Source organism: Pteropus vampyrus, unplaced genomic scaffold (genome assembly GCF_000151845.1).
Source record: "Pteropus vampyrus isolate Shadow unplaced genomic scaffold, Pvam_2.0 Scaffold262, whole genome shotgun sequence".
NCBI lineage: Eukaryota > Metazoa > Chordata > Mammalia > Chiroptera > Pteropodidae > Pteropus > Pteropus vampyrus.
In genome coordinates this window covers 558,841-577,106 of record NW_011889043.1, presented here as the reverse complement: position 1 = coordinate 577,106, position 18,266 = coordinate 558,841, and the positions used below count along the sequence as shown (strand labels likewise).

General features: G+C 31.6%; 1 protein-coding gene across 1 annotated transcript in view; it reads right to left on the bottom strand.

Moving 5' to 3' along the window:
- Positions 1–1,937: 1,937 nt before the first annotated feature.
- The window catches only part of TBCA (tubulin folding cofactor A), a 62,600-nt gene continuing 46,271 nt past the window's right edge, over positions 1,938–18,266 (bottom strand). The window contains exons 2-4 of the mRNA XM_011375122.2: positions 15,680–15,785; positions 4,184–4,270; positions 1,938–2,204 (exon numbers count right to left, since the gene is read on the bottom strand). Coding sequence (XP_011373424.1) covers positions 2,124–2,204; positions 4,184–4,270; positions 15,680–15,785 — 274 coding nt within the window. The 3' untranslated portion in view covers positions 1,938–2,123. The remainder of the gene's footprint in view (positions 2,205–4,183; positions 4,271–15,679; positions 15,786–18,266) is intronic.

Here is an 18,266-nt window from a genome sequence, read left to right as displayed (position 1 = left end):
GTTTACTGAGCAACTGCTATATGTTGGTTGGGGGTCAGTTGGTGGCAGCAGTGAGAAAAAGACAACATTACTTTGGGGAATTTCTGCCTATTGTTACACAGATGTAAGATTTTAAATAAAAGCTTAAAAACAAGTTAATGTTGAATTACTTACAACTGTTCTTAATTTAATATATCTCTTGGCCATGAAAACATAAGTGGAATGTCAAAACTTCCCAGGAATAAGGCTTCACAGAATGTTAAGGTTCTTATCAGTATCTGGAGAGAGATCTAGTATAAAAACCTTTGGTTGAAATATGAATTTTTTTCACTTACCTTACTGCTGACTTTTCTTAGGCTTTTTGGCAAAAAAATACTTTCCAGCAAGCAAGATTCAAGTTCTGGCTGCAAAACTTTCCCTTCATTATTACTTTTCTCTTATTTCTAGTGACCAATATTTTTTTTTTTTGGATGGTATGTTCACTTCAAGCTTTAATTGGTCAGGAAACGATGTGCTATGAATATATACGTATTTATGTATTTGGCAAAAGCTGAAATGAGATATTTTATATTTTAAAAAATAGTCAAATACTTTTTTTAAATGATATCCTATTAAAAAAAAAAAAAAAAAAAAAAAGCCAACCTGTTCTGGTACTTAATACCATTCACAAAATTAAGTTTCAATTCTCCTGGTACCCAAATCTCTAGTATTGAACCTTAGAACAAAGTTTTACATTGTATAAAGTTTTACACTGTAATTATAGTTTTTATTTCTTCACTCTTCTCCCCCTACCTAAAATACTTTTCCAATGGCATGTAATATTTACGATGATGAAATTTCAATTTAGAAATGCTTCTGATGTATGTTACTCTCTGAAGCAATTTTCTGCATGTATATAAAATTTTATTTTATAAATTACACATTCTGTGCTTTAAACAAAACAGTGGCCTTTAGAAATAACATTAGAAAAGAATAGTATTCTTTTTCTATAATCTTTTTGACATATTTGATAAATGTTTTGGTTTCTAATGATGATTTGCAACCTTCAAAATCAGACCAACCATGCTATATGTATTTTATAGTAGCAAAAATTCAAGTTTTATTATTTTTTCAATTATGAGTTTTGAAGTTTAAATGCTATTATTACTATTTGGGTTGATTAGATCACTGCTCATGACAGCCTGGTGATATATAAAGCTCATACACAATTTCCAGAAATAGAAGAAAACTCAATGAGTTGTCATATATTTTTAGAAAATAAACTCAAATGATTAGGTAAGTAGGTTTATAATTGCATGGAAAAAATATCTTGTGAAAATGCGATCCTCTTTTCCAGTCAATCAAGATAATACAGGTTTGGCTATGGCCAGTGTATACTAGAGCTGGCTTATATCTTTCCTACTCTGTATTCAGTGATGTCACATTAGCAGTTTGAAATCAGTCACAGTGGTAGTTATTTGTATTACAGAAATCAGTAAAAGCTACAGATCAGAGGTTACTTTCCCATCTTAAAGAGCCATTAAACATTTTCCATCATACCAATGGCAATAGCCATTATTCCTTTAAAATATAATTCATTTTTTTATTGTTCATAAGAATCTTACTTGAAGATCTCAATGGTTGGTGTTTTCTGTATAAATCTGTCTTCCTGGAAAAAAATTTAAATGTTTCCCATTAGTCATAGTAACAGAAATGTTAGACTTCACTGTGAAAGGATAAATATGTGAGGCCTTATCCATAGAAAAGTTCCTCTTTTCTTATCAAGTTGTACCCTATTCAGAATAAACTGCTCAAAATTTGGATTTTTATCTAAAAAAATAAAATGGTATCCTATTTTTAACTCAAACCATGCTTATGAAGCAAAATATTTAGACTTCAAATAGAATCTAACAGATTTTAATTCTGTCAAAAATGTCTATTTCATAAAAGGTTAATTAAAAATATTTTGTAAAAAAGTATAAAATAAACAATTTTATTAGGCGAATTCATTTATTTGACACATTAAATTAGGCAAAGAAAAATATATGCAACTGCATAAAAAGAATCACATTCTCCTATGACTTGAACACACAGCAGTGGTCAAAAATAATGAATTATGGAATGAATCCCAGGATTAATGCAAAAACACCCTGTACAGAAAAACTTCAGGCTTCTAACTTCACTGAATCCAGTACTAAACGTGCTTCTTTATATTCCTCAGCTTCTTCCAACTCTTTTTCACTCTCCTGAAATAAAATATAATAAAGAGATTTATCCTTCTCAAACTTCAGTATTTTATTATTTACTCAAATATTACAAACCACCAACACCTCAAAAATTAAAAGAGAAAGGATCTCAAGCCTCATCTAAATAGAGTGTAATTCCACATATTTTCCATAGTTTTGTTCTTTCTTTACAGGGAAAAGAAATAGGTTTGATTTGGTTTCACTGTGTATTCTCATACCATAAGTGAAAAACATGGTCATCAAAAGCTATTGACACTTATTAAATAAAAACTTCAGAAAAAATTTAAAATTTATTCTTATTTTGTCAACATATCACCATACAAAAGGATTATTAATTATAGACTAAAAGTAAAAAATGACTTATTATCATGTTACATATACGATAAAATTCAGACCAAAATAATCCCACTACTCACAATGACAAAGAAGACTACTGCTGTCACACCAGAGTTAAGAACAATCTTTGAATTAGAAAAGTGAACTGCCTGCTTGTTAATGAGTATTATATACCTTACTATAAGGAAACAAAATACTAACATCTTTCCTTTTCTGATATTTAAAGACTGATTTTTTCCTTGATACTTTATACACAAAATTTTTACTAATATATTATAATGGCAACAGATAAATGAAATAGTGTCATCTAAGTTGTTATGCATAAGAAATTTTGTTTGATTTTTAATAAATAAATGAAGCTATCTATGGGCAGTAATTCATGTCAGATCAATAAAAGATGGAAATATACAAGCAGTTACAGAGCATAGGGAATAAAGTGTTTGTGTTCTTCTAATGAAAACTTAAAGCAAGAAGACGAAGAATTTGCTTAACTCAGACTATAGGTAAGAATTTCTTAAACTTCTGCATTATACCTAAACATGTCTTGTTCTCTGTCAGTAAATATAAGCTCTTTGAGGGTAGAGATATTGTTGAGTACATTTTCAGACACAAGTACATCATCCAAAGACAATATATTTTTCAAGCAAATTCTATTACATTCTCAGCAACTAGATTCATGAGAGAAAAAACCACTTAAATTGTCAGAAAATACAAATGGTGCTTCTGTCTTAGATAGTATTTTAATAGAGTAATTATTTCCTGTTTTCATCTATCTTTTATTTTAAAATCATAGCTTCATTTTGGCTGTCAAGAAGTTATCCTGCCTTAAATGATTCCTATAAATAAAAACATAGAGTTCTGTATCAAAATTAAAATGTGAACATTTCTCTCTTCCTACAGATTTAGTCCTAACATTATTTTTGTGGGAAAATAAGTCTCATTATCTTTCAAAGAATACATATGATCATCCTGAAAAAGTGTAACATTATCTTTGTTACACAGGGAACTATGAATCAGGAGACAGCTGTGTAGCTAGTAATTAATATTAGCTCAAGAAATAGAAATATGATATTAGTAAATGTTAGAATTCATCAAATTATCATCAAGCAAAAATAACAATTGGCTTGTACATAGTATTATGCTTTTATCTCTATATCAGTGTTATCCAGCTCCAAGTTAATGAGAGGACAGCCTATATTACAGGGATTTTTTTCTCTGCCAAATTAATTTAGGTTTGAATCTGAGTGAATTCTAGATACTTTATTTATAATGGCCCAAATTAATTTAAAACATTTGGATCTTCTAAAATTTTAAACAATTTACTCATTTTAATGTGTCAAAAAAGATCTTTATATATGAAACCAAAAAACTCAATATATTGCTGGATAATATTAGTACTATGACTACATATCATATTAATGCAAATATATTTAATTAACTTAAGTTTAAATAAAAAATAAACATACTAGACATAGTACTTTGGAGGCATAACTTAAAATTAAAACCCCATTAATTATTTTAAAATATACAGGTAAACAAAGTAAGTGAACAAAATCTGTCACCAACTAGTTTGCAGTGTGAAATATTTAAATTCTATATATTAGACTGAAAAACTTTTAAACATAAGACAGGAAAGTACTTACTAATATCTGCAGAAGATCGGTATATGCAGCTTCCAACCTGCGCTGGCAGTCTGGGATCATCATCCGGGACTCTTGCAGGATCTCGGCCTATAACGAGAATCTCTGTGAGATACGAAGAGATGGTAGAACTTAATGTGTGTAGCTTATACCTCTGGAAATATCTAAAGTGATTTAGAGGAATCAGAAAAAAATTATGGTTACATAAAACGGTTCAACATATTTTAATTTAAATTGTGCTTATTAGAAGTTAGAAAAAATGACTATCATACTGTAAAATAAACAAAGTGTAAGTTTTAGATATAAACCTTTTTAGTAATCACCTTCTTGTACTAAGTAAAAATTAACTGAAAAGGCTTTTCATAGAATATTTATTTTAAAAGGCTATTTAAAATAAAGGATTTCTCCTGCTGTCACAAAGCACCTTTATCCAAAATGGGATCAGCTGGTTAGCTGGTTATATAAATATCTCCTGCATCTTTTGAGTAATAAAGAAAAACAGGGTTCAGATAATATCACATGGAGATAATTACTGCATGAAAAAAGTTATTGAGTTATTGATCACATCGTGTGCACACTGCAGGAGGTTCTCACTGAAAGACAGAGGTAAAGAAAAATGAAAAGCAAAGACCAGCAGGTTCATATTTTTGATGCTTATCATGCATAAAAAGTTATTACTTATCCTTGTACTTCATTTTAGGAGAGAGATTATTCTCCCCATGCAGTTTGAGCCAAATTACCAACCTGGCACCCCTCTGAATGTGAACTTCTGCCTATTCATCCCAAAAACAGACACTACAGAATTAAACACAGAAATATTCATTCTGGAAGATATTTCTGGTCTTAAAATCATTCAAAACTGGACTGTAACATATCAAATCATAAAAGGGGGAAAAAATCAAATCAATGACTGAGAAACCCAATCAAAAAGAGGATAAATAATTTAGTTTCAGATGTTGGAACACAAATAAGTTTTTTCCTTAAGGTAAGTAGGAAGCTTTATTTCCTTAAACTATTCTCATTAAGAGACACAGAGATCATTTAAACATTTATTTACAAAAACTCATGTCTGGTCAAATACCTTTGGTTAAATGGGTATAAAAATCTGAACTTTTACTAAGAAGCTTTATTACCTAGCCTATATAAAATAAAAAAGAAAGAATTTAATGGTAATCATACTGTTTTAACAGAAATTTTACTAAGTCTCAGTACCTTCCTTCTTCCTTTCCCCAATAGTTCTGTCATAGCATACACTGTAAACAAAATCAGAATTATAATATACAAGAATGCTCTCTTTCCACATTTTCTTAGGTGAAAATCTATTCCTAAACTCGTAACTTTTTTACTAATATGACACAGGCTGAAATTTCAAATGTAGGACTTTATTTCGCAGCTAACCAGGCTATGCCTAGATATTTAATTACTGCTGCTAAACTATTTTTGTTTATCTGATTAGTATGAATACATGTAAAAAAATCAGTGACAGGCCTATTTCATTGGGTAAGCGATTCGTATTTCCTCCCCTATGGACGTTCCTTTAGAATAGCCTATAGGAATTAACCGAGATAAAATGAATATAAAGAATTAGGTCAAACACATGATAAGCCAAAATGTATACTTGTAAGCTTTTTTTTTTTTTTGAAAGCTTTAGTGTTGTCAGTGAAATAAACTTTAAACAATGCTCTCCAAATTAACTTCTATTTGTTATTATTATTATATCATTATAGAGCAAGAATCCTTAAGTAGTCTATCAAAATAGGACTCTGAGCAACATGGGGCCAAACTCCAGTCTCTCCTGTACACCAGGGTCCAATTCATTCAATAAGCTTACTATGTATTTGCAGGATGCCAGGTACAGGGGATACAAAGATGAAAAAGAGAAGGTCTCTGTCATCCAATCTGGTAAAGGAGCATAAACATAAAAATAAACATTTGACACTTCTTTTACAAGACCATGCCATGGGGAGCCAAAGGCATACAGTACAGTGATGACTATGATTTGAAATCCATAAAGCATATCTCTATCAAGGCCATAAATCATACACTTTACCTTGAAACAATGAATTATAACCATCAGGAATAAATTAACAGACAGTACATAAGGTGTGATTATATAGTAAAGACATTCCTCAAAATACTTTCACTACACTAAATGAATATTATCTTTCAAAGTGCTGCCCTTGGGAGGGAGTCACTCAAATGATACCTTTGTTTAAAATATCTGAATAAACTGTCAGTTTATTCCAAGACTGACTATGACAAGACTGAGGTTAAATCAGGATCTTGGCACAGATTGGGAGGTACAAGGAACCTTAGGAATACAACAGGATGCAATCCTATTGATGTCTTCTTGTTTTTGAAGCAAGTTCTGATTTGGGGGGAAGTTATTCAAATAAAATGAGTTAGGAGAGGCTTAGAAAGGCTCGGATAACAACAATGAATAAACTATTAAACTAAAATCTGATAAATTTTCATTAAAATCGAACACATATAAATCAAAAAGGAAAAAGCCCTAATTGGCAGATCTTCATTTCTTTCCAGAAAGAAGAGTTCTGTGAAATGATCTAGCTAATGTCCAGTTCTTTTGGTACTGCTTGATTGTGATAAGGTTTCTAGGTTCTTTAATGATGCTGTTCATTCACCCAAGGCTGGTTATACCTATAATAATCTATAGACACTCTACTATTGGATATTGTCTGCTTCTGGAACCAATGGTAACTGCATTAGTTCGCCAAACTGAGATCTACAGAAGTTCAGAGGTTATGGGAACAATGGTTAAGTCTTTCCTTTTACATGGTGGTAAAACAGTCATGTGCTAATAAACATGTCAAGAAATCCACTTGAGAAAGGAAGAAAATGGCAACTTATGTGAGGTGATGAATATGTTAAGTAGTTTGGTGAATATTTTGCAATGTTTACATATATTAAATCATCAGGTTGGACACCTTAAATATACACAATTTTAAACTGTCAACTATACCTCAATAGAGATACTCTGACTGAGAGACAGGTGGAGAATCACAGAGTCAGAAGGGATATAAGCAGTCATTTAGTCTAGTCTCAATTTGCAAATGAGAAAGTTGAGCTCCAAAGTGCTTAGCTAGTTGACAGGGTCTGAGTCACAGCCTGTGACTCTCTGATTTCAAATCTAGCATATGAATTAGTGGTAGTGGCAGCCAATCACCAAGATGACCCCCAATGATCTTCACCCTCCTGGAATTCCTGCTCTTGTGCAGTCACTTCCCATATTAAATTTGGGTTGGCCCTGTGTGACCACTGAAATGTAGAACAGGTGAGATTCTGGGATTTATGATGAGGCTAAGTCTTAAGAAGCCTTGCAGCTTCCACATGGGCTTCTTGAAATGCTCACTTTTGAGAAACCCTTTAGATAGAATAGATAGGTAGGTAGATAGGTTAGTAGGTTAGGCAGGTTAGGTAGGTTATGTAGGTTAGGTAGGGTGAGTAGGTTAGGTAGACAGACAGACAGACAGAAGAAAAAATTCATTTGACTTGTGTTTGTGGTTATTGCTGAATGGTTAAGGATGTAAGAAGAATCCCATGAGTCAAAAATAATCTGGGCCCTTAAACCCTAATATAGCAGTAATTACTTTAAATAGAAATGGTCTAAATTCACCAGCTAAGACAGACATTCACAGATAGGACCCAAATTTTTGCTGTCTACAAGAAACTCACCTCAAACATAATAAAATAGACAGATTAAAAATGAAACTATGGAAAAAGATATATCATGCAAACATGAAAATAAGGAGTGGCACTATTAATATTGGATAATTGGACAGCTTTAAAATACATAAAACAAAACATGATAAAGCTAAAAAGAGAGACAGACAAATCCACAAATATATTTTGGAATTTCAATATCCCCTTCTTAGCAACTGACAGAAATACCAGAAAAAAAATCAGCACCAGCAACCAACAAGATCTAATTAACATTTATAGAATACTCTACCTAACAAAAGAAAATACAAATATGTGAAACATTCGCATCAGTACACAATATACTAGGTCTAAAAACAACAACAAAAACAAAACAAAAATAAGTGAAGGACAACAGGAAAATCTTTAAACTCTGAGAAATTAAACAGCACATTTCTAAATAACCCATGAGTCAACAAGTCTCAAAGGAAACAGAGAAATATACAGATAAATGAAAATGAAAATATAACGCACCAAATTTTGCAGGGTTCAGCTAAAGCAATACTGAGAGGGAAACTTATGGTACTAAATGCTTACATTTAGGATAGAAGATCCAAATTAAAAATCTAAGTTCTTAATTCAGGAATCTAGAAAAAGAGGAGTAAAATAAACTCGAAGCAAGCAGAAAGAAGGAAACAATAAGATCAGAAATGAATGAAATTAAAAACAGGAAAACAAGAGAAAAATCAATGAAAAAGAGCTGGAGTTTTTTGGGTGGAAAAAAAGATAAACCTTTTTAAGACTGACAAAGATAAAGTGAGAAGGCACAAATCACCAATATCAGTAACAAAATGGAGGATACCAATAAAGATCTTGCAACTATTAAAAAAAGAAAAAAGAAATACTATGAAGAATTTTATAATATTGTTTATAATGCTCATGAATTCAACAACTTAGAATAAATGGACCAATTCCTCAAAAACTACAAACCACTAAAATACACCTGATAACCTGAATAGTTCTATAATCATTAAAGAAATTGAATTAGTAATTAGAAAGTTCCTGAAAAAGAACTCTATAGGCCCAGATGGTTCCACTGGACAATTTTATCAAATATTTAAAGAATCAACACCAGTTTTACACAAATCTTTCAAGAAAAGAGGAGGAAACATTTCCCAATTCATTTTATAAGACAAGTATTATTAACTTGAAACCAGACATACACAGTATAAAAAAAGAAAACTGAAGATTATTATTTCCCATAAACTTAGATACGAAAATTCTCAACAAAATATTAGCAAACTGAATCCAGCAACGTATAGAAAGAATGAAATACCATGATCGATTGATTGAGAAGGTATGCAAGCCTGGTTCAGTACTTGAAAATCAATCCATGTAATCCACAATATCAACAGGCCAAAGGAAACTCAAATGATCTTATCAAATAACACAGAAAAAGTATTTGACAAAATCCTACACCCTTTTATGACCAAAAACACTCAGCAAACTAGAAACAGAAGGAGCACTTCGTCAACTTAGAAAAGACCATCTACAAAAATCCAACGGCTATTATACTCAATGGCAAAAAACTGAATGCCATCTTCTTAATATTGGAACAAGGATGTCAACTCTCACTACTCTTACTCAACACAGTACTATAAATCCTACCAAAAGGCAATAAAGCAAGAAAAAGAAATAAAAGACATGCAGACTGAAAAGAAATGAAACTGTCCCTATCTGCAAATGACATGATTGTCTCTATAGACAAGACTGCCCATACACAGTCATTGTATTGTCAGAAAGAATCTACAAAAATACCTAACACTCATAACTGAGTTCAGCAAGGTCACAGGTTATAAGATCAACATACAAAAAATTGATTGCACTTCTATATCTAAAAATAAGTACTGTATATGGAAACTGAAACTAAAAACAATACATAATAGCTTCAAAGAAAATGAAATACTTTGTTATAAATCTAACAAAACGTGTAGGATTTGTATGTTGAAAATTACAAAATGCTGATGAAAAAAGCCATATCTAAATAAATTGGAATTTACCATGTTCATTGATTGGAAGGCGCAGTGTAGTAAAGACGTCAATTCTCCTCACATTGATCTAAAGGTTTAACACAATTTCTACCTAAATCTTAGCAAGGTGTTTTAAAGACACAGATAAGATTATTTTTAAAATTTTATGAAAAGGTAAAAGAACTCAAATAGCTAAAACAATTTTGGAAAAAAAAAAAAAGTGAGAGGACCCACTGTTAAGGCTTACTATATAGCTACATTAATCAAGACAGTATGGTACTGTTAAGGATTGATACAGATTAATGAACCAGAAGACAGAACGCAAAATAGATCCATATAAATATGTCCAACCGGTTTTTGATAAAGGTACAAAAACAATTCAATGGAGGAAGGATAACCCTTTCAACAAATGTTGCTGAAGCAACTGGGCACCCACAGGCAAAAAAAGGGAACCTCTAACTAAACCTCATACCTTATACAAAAATTAACTCAAAATTGATCAAAGCCTTAAGTGTAATATATAAAACCACACAACTTTTAGAAAAGAATAGAAAATCTTCAGGACCTAAGACTAGGCAAAGGGACCTTAGATTTGAGATCAAAAGTATGAGTCACAAAAAGGAAAGTAGTATTAGTCGTAAATTAGATGATTTTCCAAATTAAAAACTTGCTCAGTGAAAGACCCTGGTTAAGAGGATAAAAGGACAAATTACATACTAATAGAAAGTATTTACAAAACACAAATATTCACAGCAGCTTTTTACATAACAGCCCAAACCTGTAAACAATCCTTTAATGGTTTATCTGTGGTACATCCATACCATGGACTACTACTCAGCAATAATAAGGAACAAACCATTGGTACATTCAATGATTTTGATGGACCGCAAAGGAATTAAGCTAAGTAGGAAAAGCCAATTTCAAAAGGCTACATATTATATGATTCCATTCCATGTTGTACAACATTCTTGAAAGAGCATTAATTAGGATTTAGGGATGGAGAAAACGGGCTATAAAGAGGTAGTACAATTCTCCATCTTGATTGTGGTGGTATTTACTCATACTACACATGTGATAGAACTAAATACACACACACACACAAACGAATACATGTATGATTAGTGAAATATAAATAAGCTCTATGGTGTATCAATGTCAGTTTCATGGTTTGGATATTGTAATATAATTATGCAAGATGCTAACACTGCAGGAGGAATGGTAAAGGGTGTATGAGACCCCCATGAACATTTTGTGCAAATTCCCTTGAATTTATAATAAAAAACAAAAAGCATATGTACAAATGGAATACCATTTATAAACCTGAGTATATGTACTGAGACAATAATATTTTCTTGCATGACTGGAAGTTATTTTAAATAATATTTTCATTATTGAAAAAAAAAAATCTGGTACTTCTTGCAGAATCAGCCCAATGAGAGACCCCTGGTTAAAATCCTCTTTTCAGACTGAAGCCTACTATTATTTTCCACATATTTAATGAAAAAAATTTCCCCTTCATTTTTAAGAATATCATATTGTGAATGTTAACTCATGTTTCAAGTAAATCACAAAAAAACTGTGTGCATCCTTCTCAAAAAGCCAAATTTCACATTTCAATTACATGTAATAATTGCAAAGATTTTTTTAAGAAATCTTGGTTGAAAAATTGTACCAGTTTATCTTTTTAACATTACTTCTGAAAAATAAGAAATGAGTCATGCCTTAGGTGAAACAACAGAGATATGTTTGATTGTGATTATTGCCAATCATTTCTGCTCCAGGATAAGTTAAAAAAAAAAAAGATCAGAATATTTTCACTGGCTGAAGGCAAAATCATCTGTATCCATCCCTAATTGAGAGATGAGGGGAGTGAAGAAAAAAAGAGGTATCTCATAAGCAGAGATAAAAGCAATTTGGGCAATATTTGAATGTTGTGTAATATTAATAAGCCAGAAAAGAAAAAGATAGCAGAATAACTCTTTGAATGACTAGTATTTTGGCCTCTTAGGGTCCTGAAACTTTTGCCTAGTTATGTGTTTTAAAAGAACCAAAATTAGGCATAGTCCAGGAGAAGTCAATCTGGACAAGCAATTTCAGGCAAGAAGTTTGGTAGGGACTGACAGACAGCATCATAAGTGTGTGCTGTAAAACAGGGCCAGTTCAGAAGATCCAGCAAAACTAGAGCAAAATGGATCCAAGTGAGAGAGGAGCCAAGGTAGTGAGAAGCAGCTGAGGAGAGCATTTAATTCAGAAGAGGAGAACATACAAGGAGAAGAGTAGAGAACCTGTGACATGCAGCAATTGGCTTCACTGATATTTTCTAAAAGGGGCACAGTAAATTTCAAGAAACCACTACCGACTTTAAAGTCCTAGGCAATCAGGAATAGCACAGTGCTTCGGGAAATGCCACTCACGTTGTAGTATAACAAAAAAAAATGAATGGCTGGCCATAGTAAAGCTAAAGCTAGGAAAAGGAAATTGAAGAAAGCATGTAGGTTGGGCTAAAGACAAGGTTTTGTAAGACTCTGAAACAAAATTGTAATTGACAAGTACATATATTACAGGTTGATAATAGCAAAGAAAAAATTTTATTGTTCTGTAATTAGATATGGGATGGTTTTTGAATATGAGTACTTGGTTGACTAGGAATCTAAGAAATCATATTATAAACCATGACCACTATGTCAAAAGAATTTAAAATCAGTGCGTGTAAAAAGAACTTTTGAACAAATATTTTTGTTTTATATCTTAATATGTAATCAATGATATAACTAGTAAATAGCTACTAGTTTTAAATAACAATTAGAATTAGGATTCAATAGAGTTAATCTTTACCTATAGTGATTTTATTGAAAGATGATCAATATGTAAATATAAATAAAACAGATTCTGTGATAATCTGTGACATTATTTGTAGACTTTTATTTAGAAAGAGAACACATTTATTTCCCACTGCATGTAACTTACAACTTCTATTCTAACTACAGGGCTATTTTAAATTAATTTTTATTTTTTAATTACAGTTGATATTCAGTATTATTTTACATTAGTTTCAGGTGTACAGCATAGTAGTTAGACATTTATATAATTTACAAAGCAATCCCCCTGATTAGTCTAATACCCACCTGACACCACACATAGTTATTAAATTATTATTGTCTATATTCGTAGGGCTATTTTAAAATAGATTATTGATGATGGAAAGAAAAAAAAATACTAAATGATGTCACTAGCTACACAATTGGAAAAATAAGCCTGAGGGGGTCCAAGAAGGACGTGAATGAAATAGTTATATACTATTGTTATGTTTCTCTCTAGATATGGGAAAACAATAGATGCATTAAAATGAGAGAGGTATAAAACGTGATATATTTATGGGAGTATATACTGAAAAAGCATTTAACCATCATAATTTTAAGAATCAAAAAGTTAAAATCCACATGTAATTTCTTATAAAGAGCAGTTAGTTCATAAAGGTCATCATATTGGGGGACACACTATATTTACTATCTGTTCACAAATCCTCCCTTAATTTATGAATATCTGACACAAAAATGTTCTCTGATATACTACATATAGCAGAAAGCAGGCTCTCCTAGAAGCTCAAGAAAAGAAGGTTCTCTTCCTGGATAGCCAGGGGAAGATGATGTTCCAAGTGCCACTGTATTCCTTTTGCACTGCAGAAAGCAACTACCTACAGAAAAATTCACTTTAATTAATTTGCAAAATTAAAATTGAATTAAGTGTGCACTATTACCATTTGTAACATAAGTTACATGATGAAAACCAGTAAGAGTTCATAAAACTGATTTAAAAAATAAGCCATGAGATATATCTGTATAAGCTTGCTCTGGACATTGGATTTTAAGTAAAGGAGCAAGTGATCCAATGTACATTTTAAAGAAATCAACCTGGCTGTTGTGATGGGGAAGCAATGGATGGTGTCAAGACACAAAGAGGCATGTTAGTTAGGAGGCTTTTGCAATAGTACAAGCAAGAGATGATAGGGAACTAGACTAGGATAGTGACAGTAGAGGTAAAAAATAGAATAAGAAACAGGTCTTGGTGATATTAGATGTGATTATTAGAAAGAGAAGTATCAAGAAGAGACTCACTAAATTTTTGGTTTGGGTATCTGGATGAGTGGAAGTAACCATTTACTGAGAGGAGGAAAACAAGAGAAGGAATAGCTTTTTGTTTTAGGGGAGTGGGTTGGGTTGAGGGAAGACCAAGATTTTTATTTTGGAACCCAAGAGGATATGTGAAGCAGGTGATTAGTTGAATATACATAACCAGGAGTGGTCAGTCCTAGAGATATAAATGTGGGAGATTCTAGTACTAGAATGAATGCCAAGTAAGCAGGGATTTGGAGGATTTTTGTTTGTTCTGTTGTTTTTAATGCCATGACTAAAAGAGTACCTGGAACAGTATTCGACAAGTAGCAGGAGTTCAAGAAGTATCTGCCGAGTGAATAAATAAATGGGCATAAAGATGGTACTTGAAGTTATAGGAGAGTATGAGATTACCTAGAGAGGAACTGTAGATAGAACTCTTACAGATTTAAAAAGAGTGTGTGTGTGTGTGTGTGTGTGTGTGTGTGTGTGTGTGTGTGTGTGTGTGTGTGTGTGTGTGTTTACCCACGCAGAAGGGGGAATCAGTAGACAGGTGTGTGGGGCAGGGGAGAGGAGAGAAGGAGAGTTTCAGCAAAGGAAAGTGAAGAATAACAGCAGTGAAACAGAAGGAAAACCAGGAGGCTTTTCTATCAAAGATGCCAATATAAAAAAGTGTTTCAAGGAGAGAGTGTTACTTGTGTCAAATGCTATTTGGGTTATGTAAAATGAAGACAAAGAAGTGAGAATGTCATTAATGGTTATAACAAAGGCTAAAGCTCATAATCTACATAATAGGAAGAAAGGTACTATAGGTACAGATGCAGGTAGGTTGATAGATTTTGTGGTGGGAATGTGAGGAAGTTCCCCTGAGCTTCTGTTTTCTTAAGGAATTATGAAACAAGTGTCAGCAAAGAGTAAATAATAAATGCTACACTGGGAATAAATAAGGTGTTATGAGAACACAGAGGAGGGGCACCTAACTCAACCCTGAGGTGGAGTGTAGGGGAGGTTTAAAGGATAAATAGGAATTAATAAGAAGAGGGTACACAGGAGAAGTAGGAAGAGCATCCCAGACATGTGCAATATCTCAGAAGCAAAGGAGAAAGGACATGTTCAGAAAACTAAAAGGCAGAACCTAAGAGGTCCAGGTAGGGACTGGCAAGAGATGAGGTTGGAGAGATAAGCAGGTACCAAAATCAAGAAAAGCCTTGTTTGCAATGCTAAGAACACAGAAATTTATCATAAAGATAATCAGAAGTAGCTACTGATTATTTATATATAGTTATATATAAATGATTATATATATAATCAGAAGTAGCTACTGATTATATATAGTTATATATTTATTTTGGTGGTCATCACATCAGTTTTGGGAAAATATTGTGAATTTAAATACATATTAAATATGAGATTAGGTCATTTTTACATTTAATACTCAAAATTGGAGAGGCAGTATAGTTTAATGGTTAAGGCTACAAACTTCAGAGCCAGAATGCCCATGTTCAAATCCCAGCTATGCCATTTAGCAGTTGTGTGACCCTGGGCAAGTTATTTAATCTATGTTTCAATTTCCTCATTTTTAAATAAAGGTTTTAATAGTAAAGAAGTAAATGATAGGACCTTCTCAGAGGGCTGTTAATATATTAGTTATTAAAGTATTCTGTAAATGCCAGCTATTATTATTTAAGATATAATTTTACCTGCTTTTTAATGGCATAATTTTCACCATCTTCAGCTTTCATTTTTTCAATCTTTTCTTCTTGTTGTTTTGCTTCTTTTTCATACATCATTTTTTCTTTGGCCAACCTATCAATAAACCAAAAATGTTTCAGAGAATTAACTTTCTTTCTAGCAAACAGATCATGAGAAACAAACTATGTAAATATAAAACACACTTAAAATACCGAAGTATATGTACTAGATGGGGAGGAGGGGGAAAAGAAGAAAAATACTTTAGCCATTAATGTAAGTATGATTCTCATGCTCTTAAGTCTTATACCTGCTTAAAGCAAGTATAATCTATCAAAGCATGCAATTCTTAAATTTTTAATTAAAAACATTTCATTGTAACTGTATTTAAAATGTAAAAACAACACTCAAAATTATTACATACTAACATTTGTCTTGCTTTTCTTTGTTTTTGACACGTTTTCCAAACTTTTACACATGTACTTGAAACAACATAATGGCAAAAGTCCAGCTTACTGGTAAAAAAATCAGTATATTATATGCCAAATCCAAAATAAAAAAAGGTTAGATTTTCAACAACTGAATTGTTTGACAAGTATTCATTGTACATGTAATTTTATGCCTGACCTTCCTTGTGTGATGGACTGGGATAGATAATTTACACATGGTTCTTGCATGGAAAAGTAGTGGAAATAAACAAATATTTATTCACTAAAGCAGGAAAAGGTATTGATGAAGATCAGGAAGATTTTCAACAATAAGGAATAGAGAAATACAAAGTTCTACTGATTATTCCTCAGATAACAAAAATTCAATTAACCATAACAGTTCAATCTTCTCTAATTCCGGTTAATAAAAATTTTAATATAAAAGTATAGTCCAGGAAAACACTAACATTCTTTACACACATTATCTAAAAAGAAGAAAAAGTTCTCATAGTCCATACATATTAAAAACAACTTTCTCCATCTGGCTTGCTTACTTCTAGACATAATATTGCTAGAATGGAATTTAAAAGTCGGATTAGAGCATGGCTTTTGTCTAATCATTTGCAATGAAGATTCTTAAGTGGATTTCAAAACATGATTAATTTTCATAGTCTAATAGGACTTAGTATAATTTTGGATATCTAAAAAAAATCTACCTGGAAGGCTTTTAAGTCAAATTTTAAGTCTGGATTTAAATTGCCACATAAACTACATACTAAACATTAAAATGCTAAAATGTTCCAGTTGGAATTTTGAGGTATGCACGAAAGGCTCAACCTGTCCCTCATGATCTTGTGTTACCGACACAGGACATATAACAAAATGTTAACAGTTTTTACAGTAGAATGTCATCTTCGAACACTCATCCTAAACTATCTCAAAGTGAAAAAAAAAAATAAAGTGCAAAATAGGTATAAATTTTATGTTGCCATGAATATAAACAGACAAAGGATACTCAAAACACAAATAACAAAGGATACCTGGTAAACTACTATTTGTGGTTACCTGAGGAGAAAAGCCCTAATGATTTGGGGTTGTGGGGTTACCTGGGAGGTAAATAGGGAAGCTTTCATTTTCTGCCTTTCTTTAAATTAAGTCTGAGGCGTTTTCCCTTATGTATAAATATTACTTTTATCAAAAAAGTTATATGCTAATGATTATCTCTGAATGGCACAATTCTAAATGATTTTAAAGTCTGTTGGTTATTCCTTTAGTTAGATTTAAAATATTTTCTAGAATAAAGCAAAATTCAATTAGAAAGATACCTAAATACATCTAATAGTTTAAATTCTCTAAACACTGCTCTCCTTTGCAAGTCTTACAAATGTTATGTTAAAATAAGTACAAATAAAAAGTCATGATTTATTATATTTTAAAGGCATAATTAATTGTAAATATTTTCCATTAGTCTTACAAACCCACAGAGAAACAGCAACTCAAAATCTGGTAACTTTTAGTAGTAAGAAAAACAAATATATAAGAGGAAAATAAAAAAGTAAAAGCAATAGAAAAGGACATGAGAAGAAATTTTAAGAAATGACGATCACTGGGTAATAATAATCAAATGATAACTTTACTACCTAACTGTACACATATGACACAATGTGACTTAAAACTATGTAGTCTAGTGTTTTCCAAACTATTCCATGGTACACTAGTGGTCAAATAAGCTTTAAAAACACGGCTTGCCAAATCTTAAAGATTTATGATATATATGTGTATATTAAAAAGTCCTGAGAAGTCTTTTAGAGTAAGGAAATCAGTATAACTTTGTTCAACTGCAAGCTTACTTGAGGCAAAAAATAACTTTTTCCCTTTCAGTATTTTCCAGAACAGCTGCCCCTTAATACAAGTTTGAGAAATACACTGTAGAAATTTGTAAACTTTATACAAATTTGTACAGCTAAACATATTATTCATAAATTTCTAAATAAAATAAAAGTTTTGGGTAAATCAAGAATTTAAAGACTTTGGGATAAAAAGTTTCAGCTTAATTTATCTTAATTTTAACATTTTTCTTATTGTAAATGAGATTTTCATAATTTATAACCAATCTGTACTTATGGCCATCTAATAACTAACAATCCAACACCAAGCCATGCTGAGGATT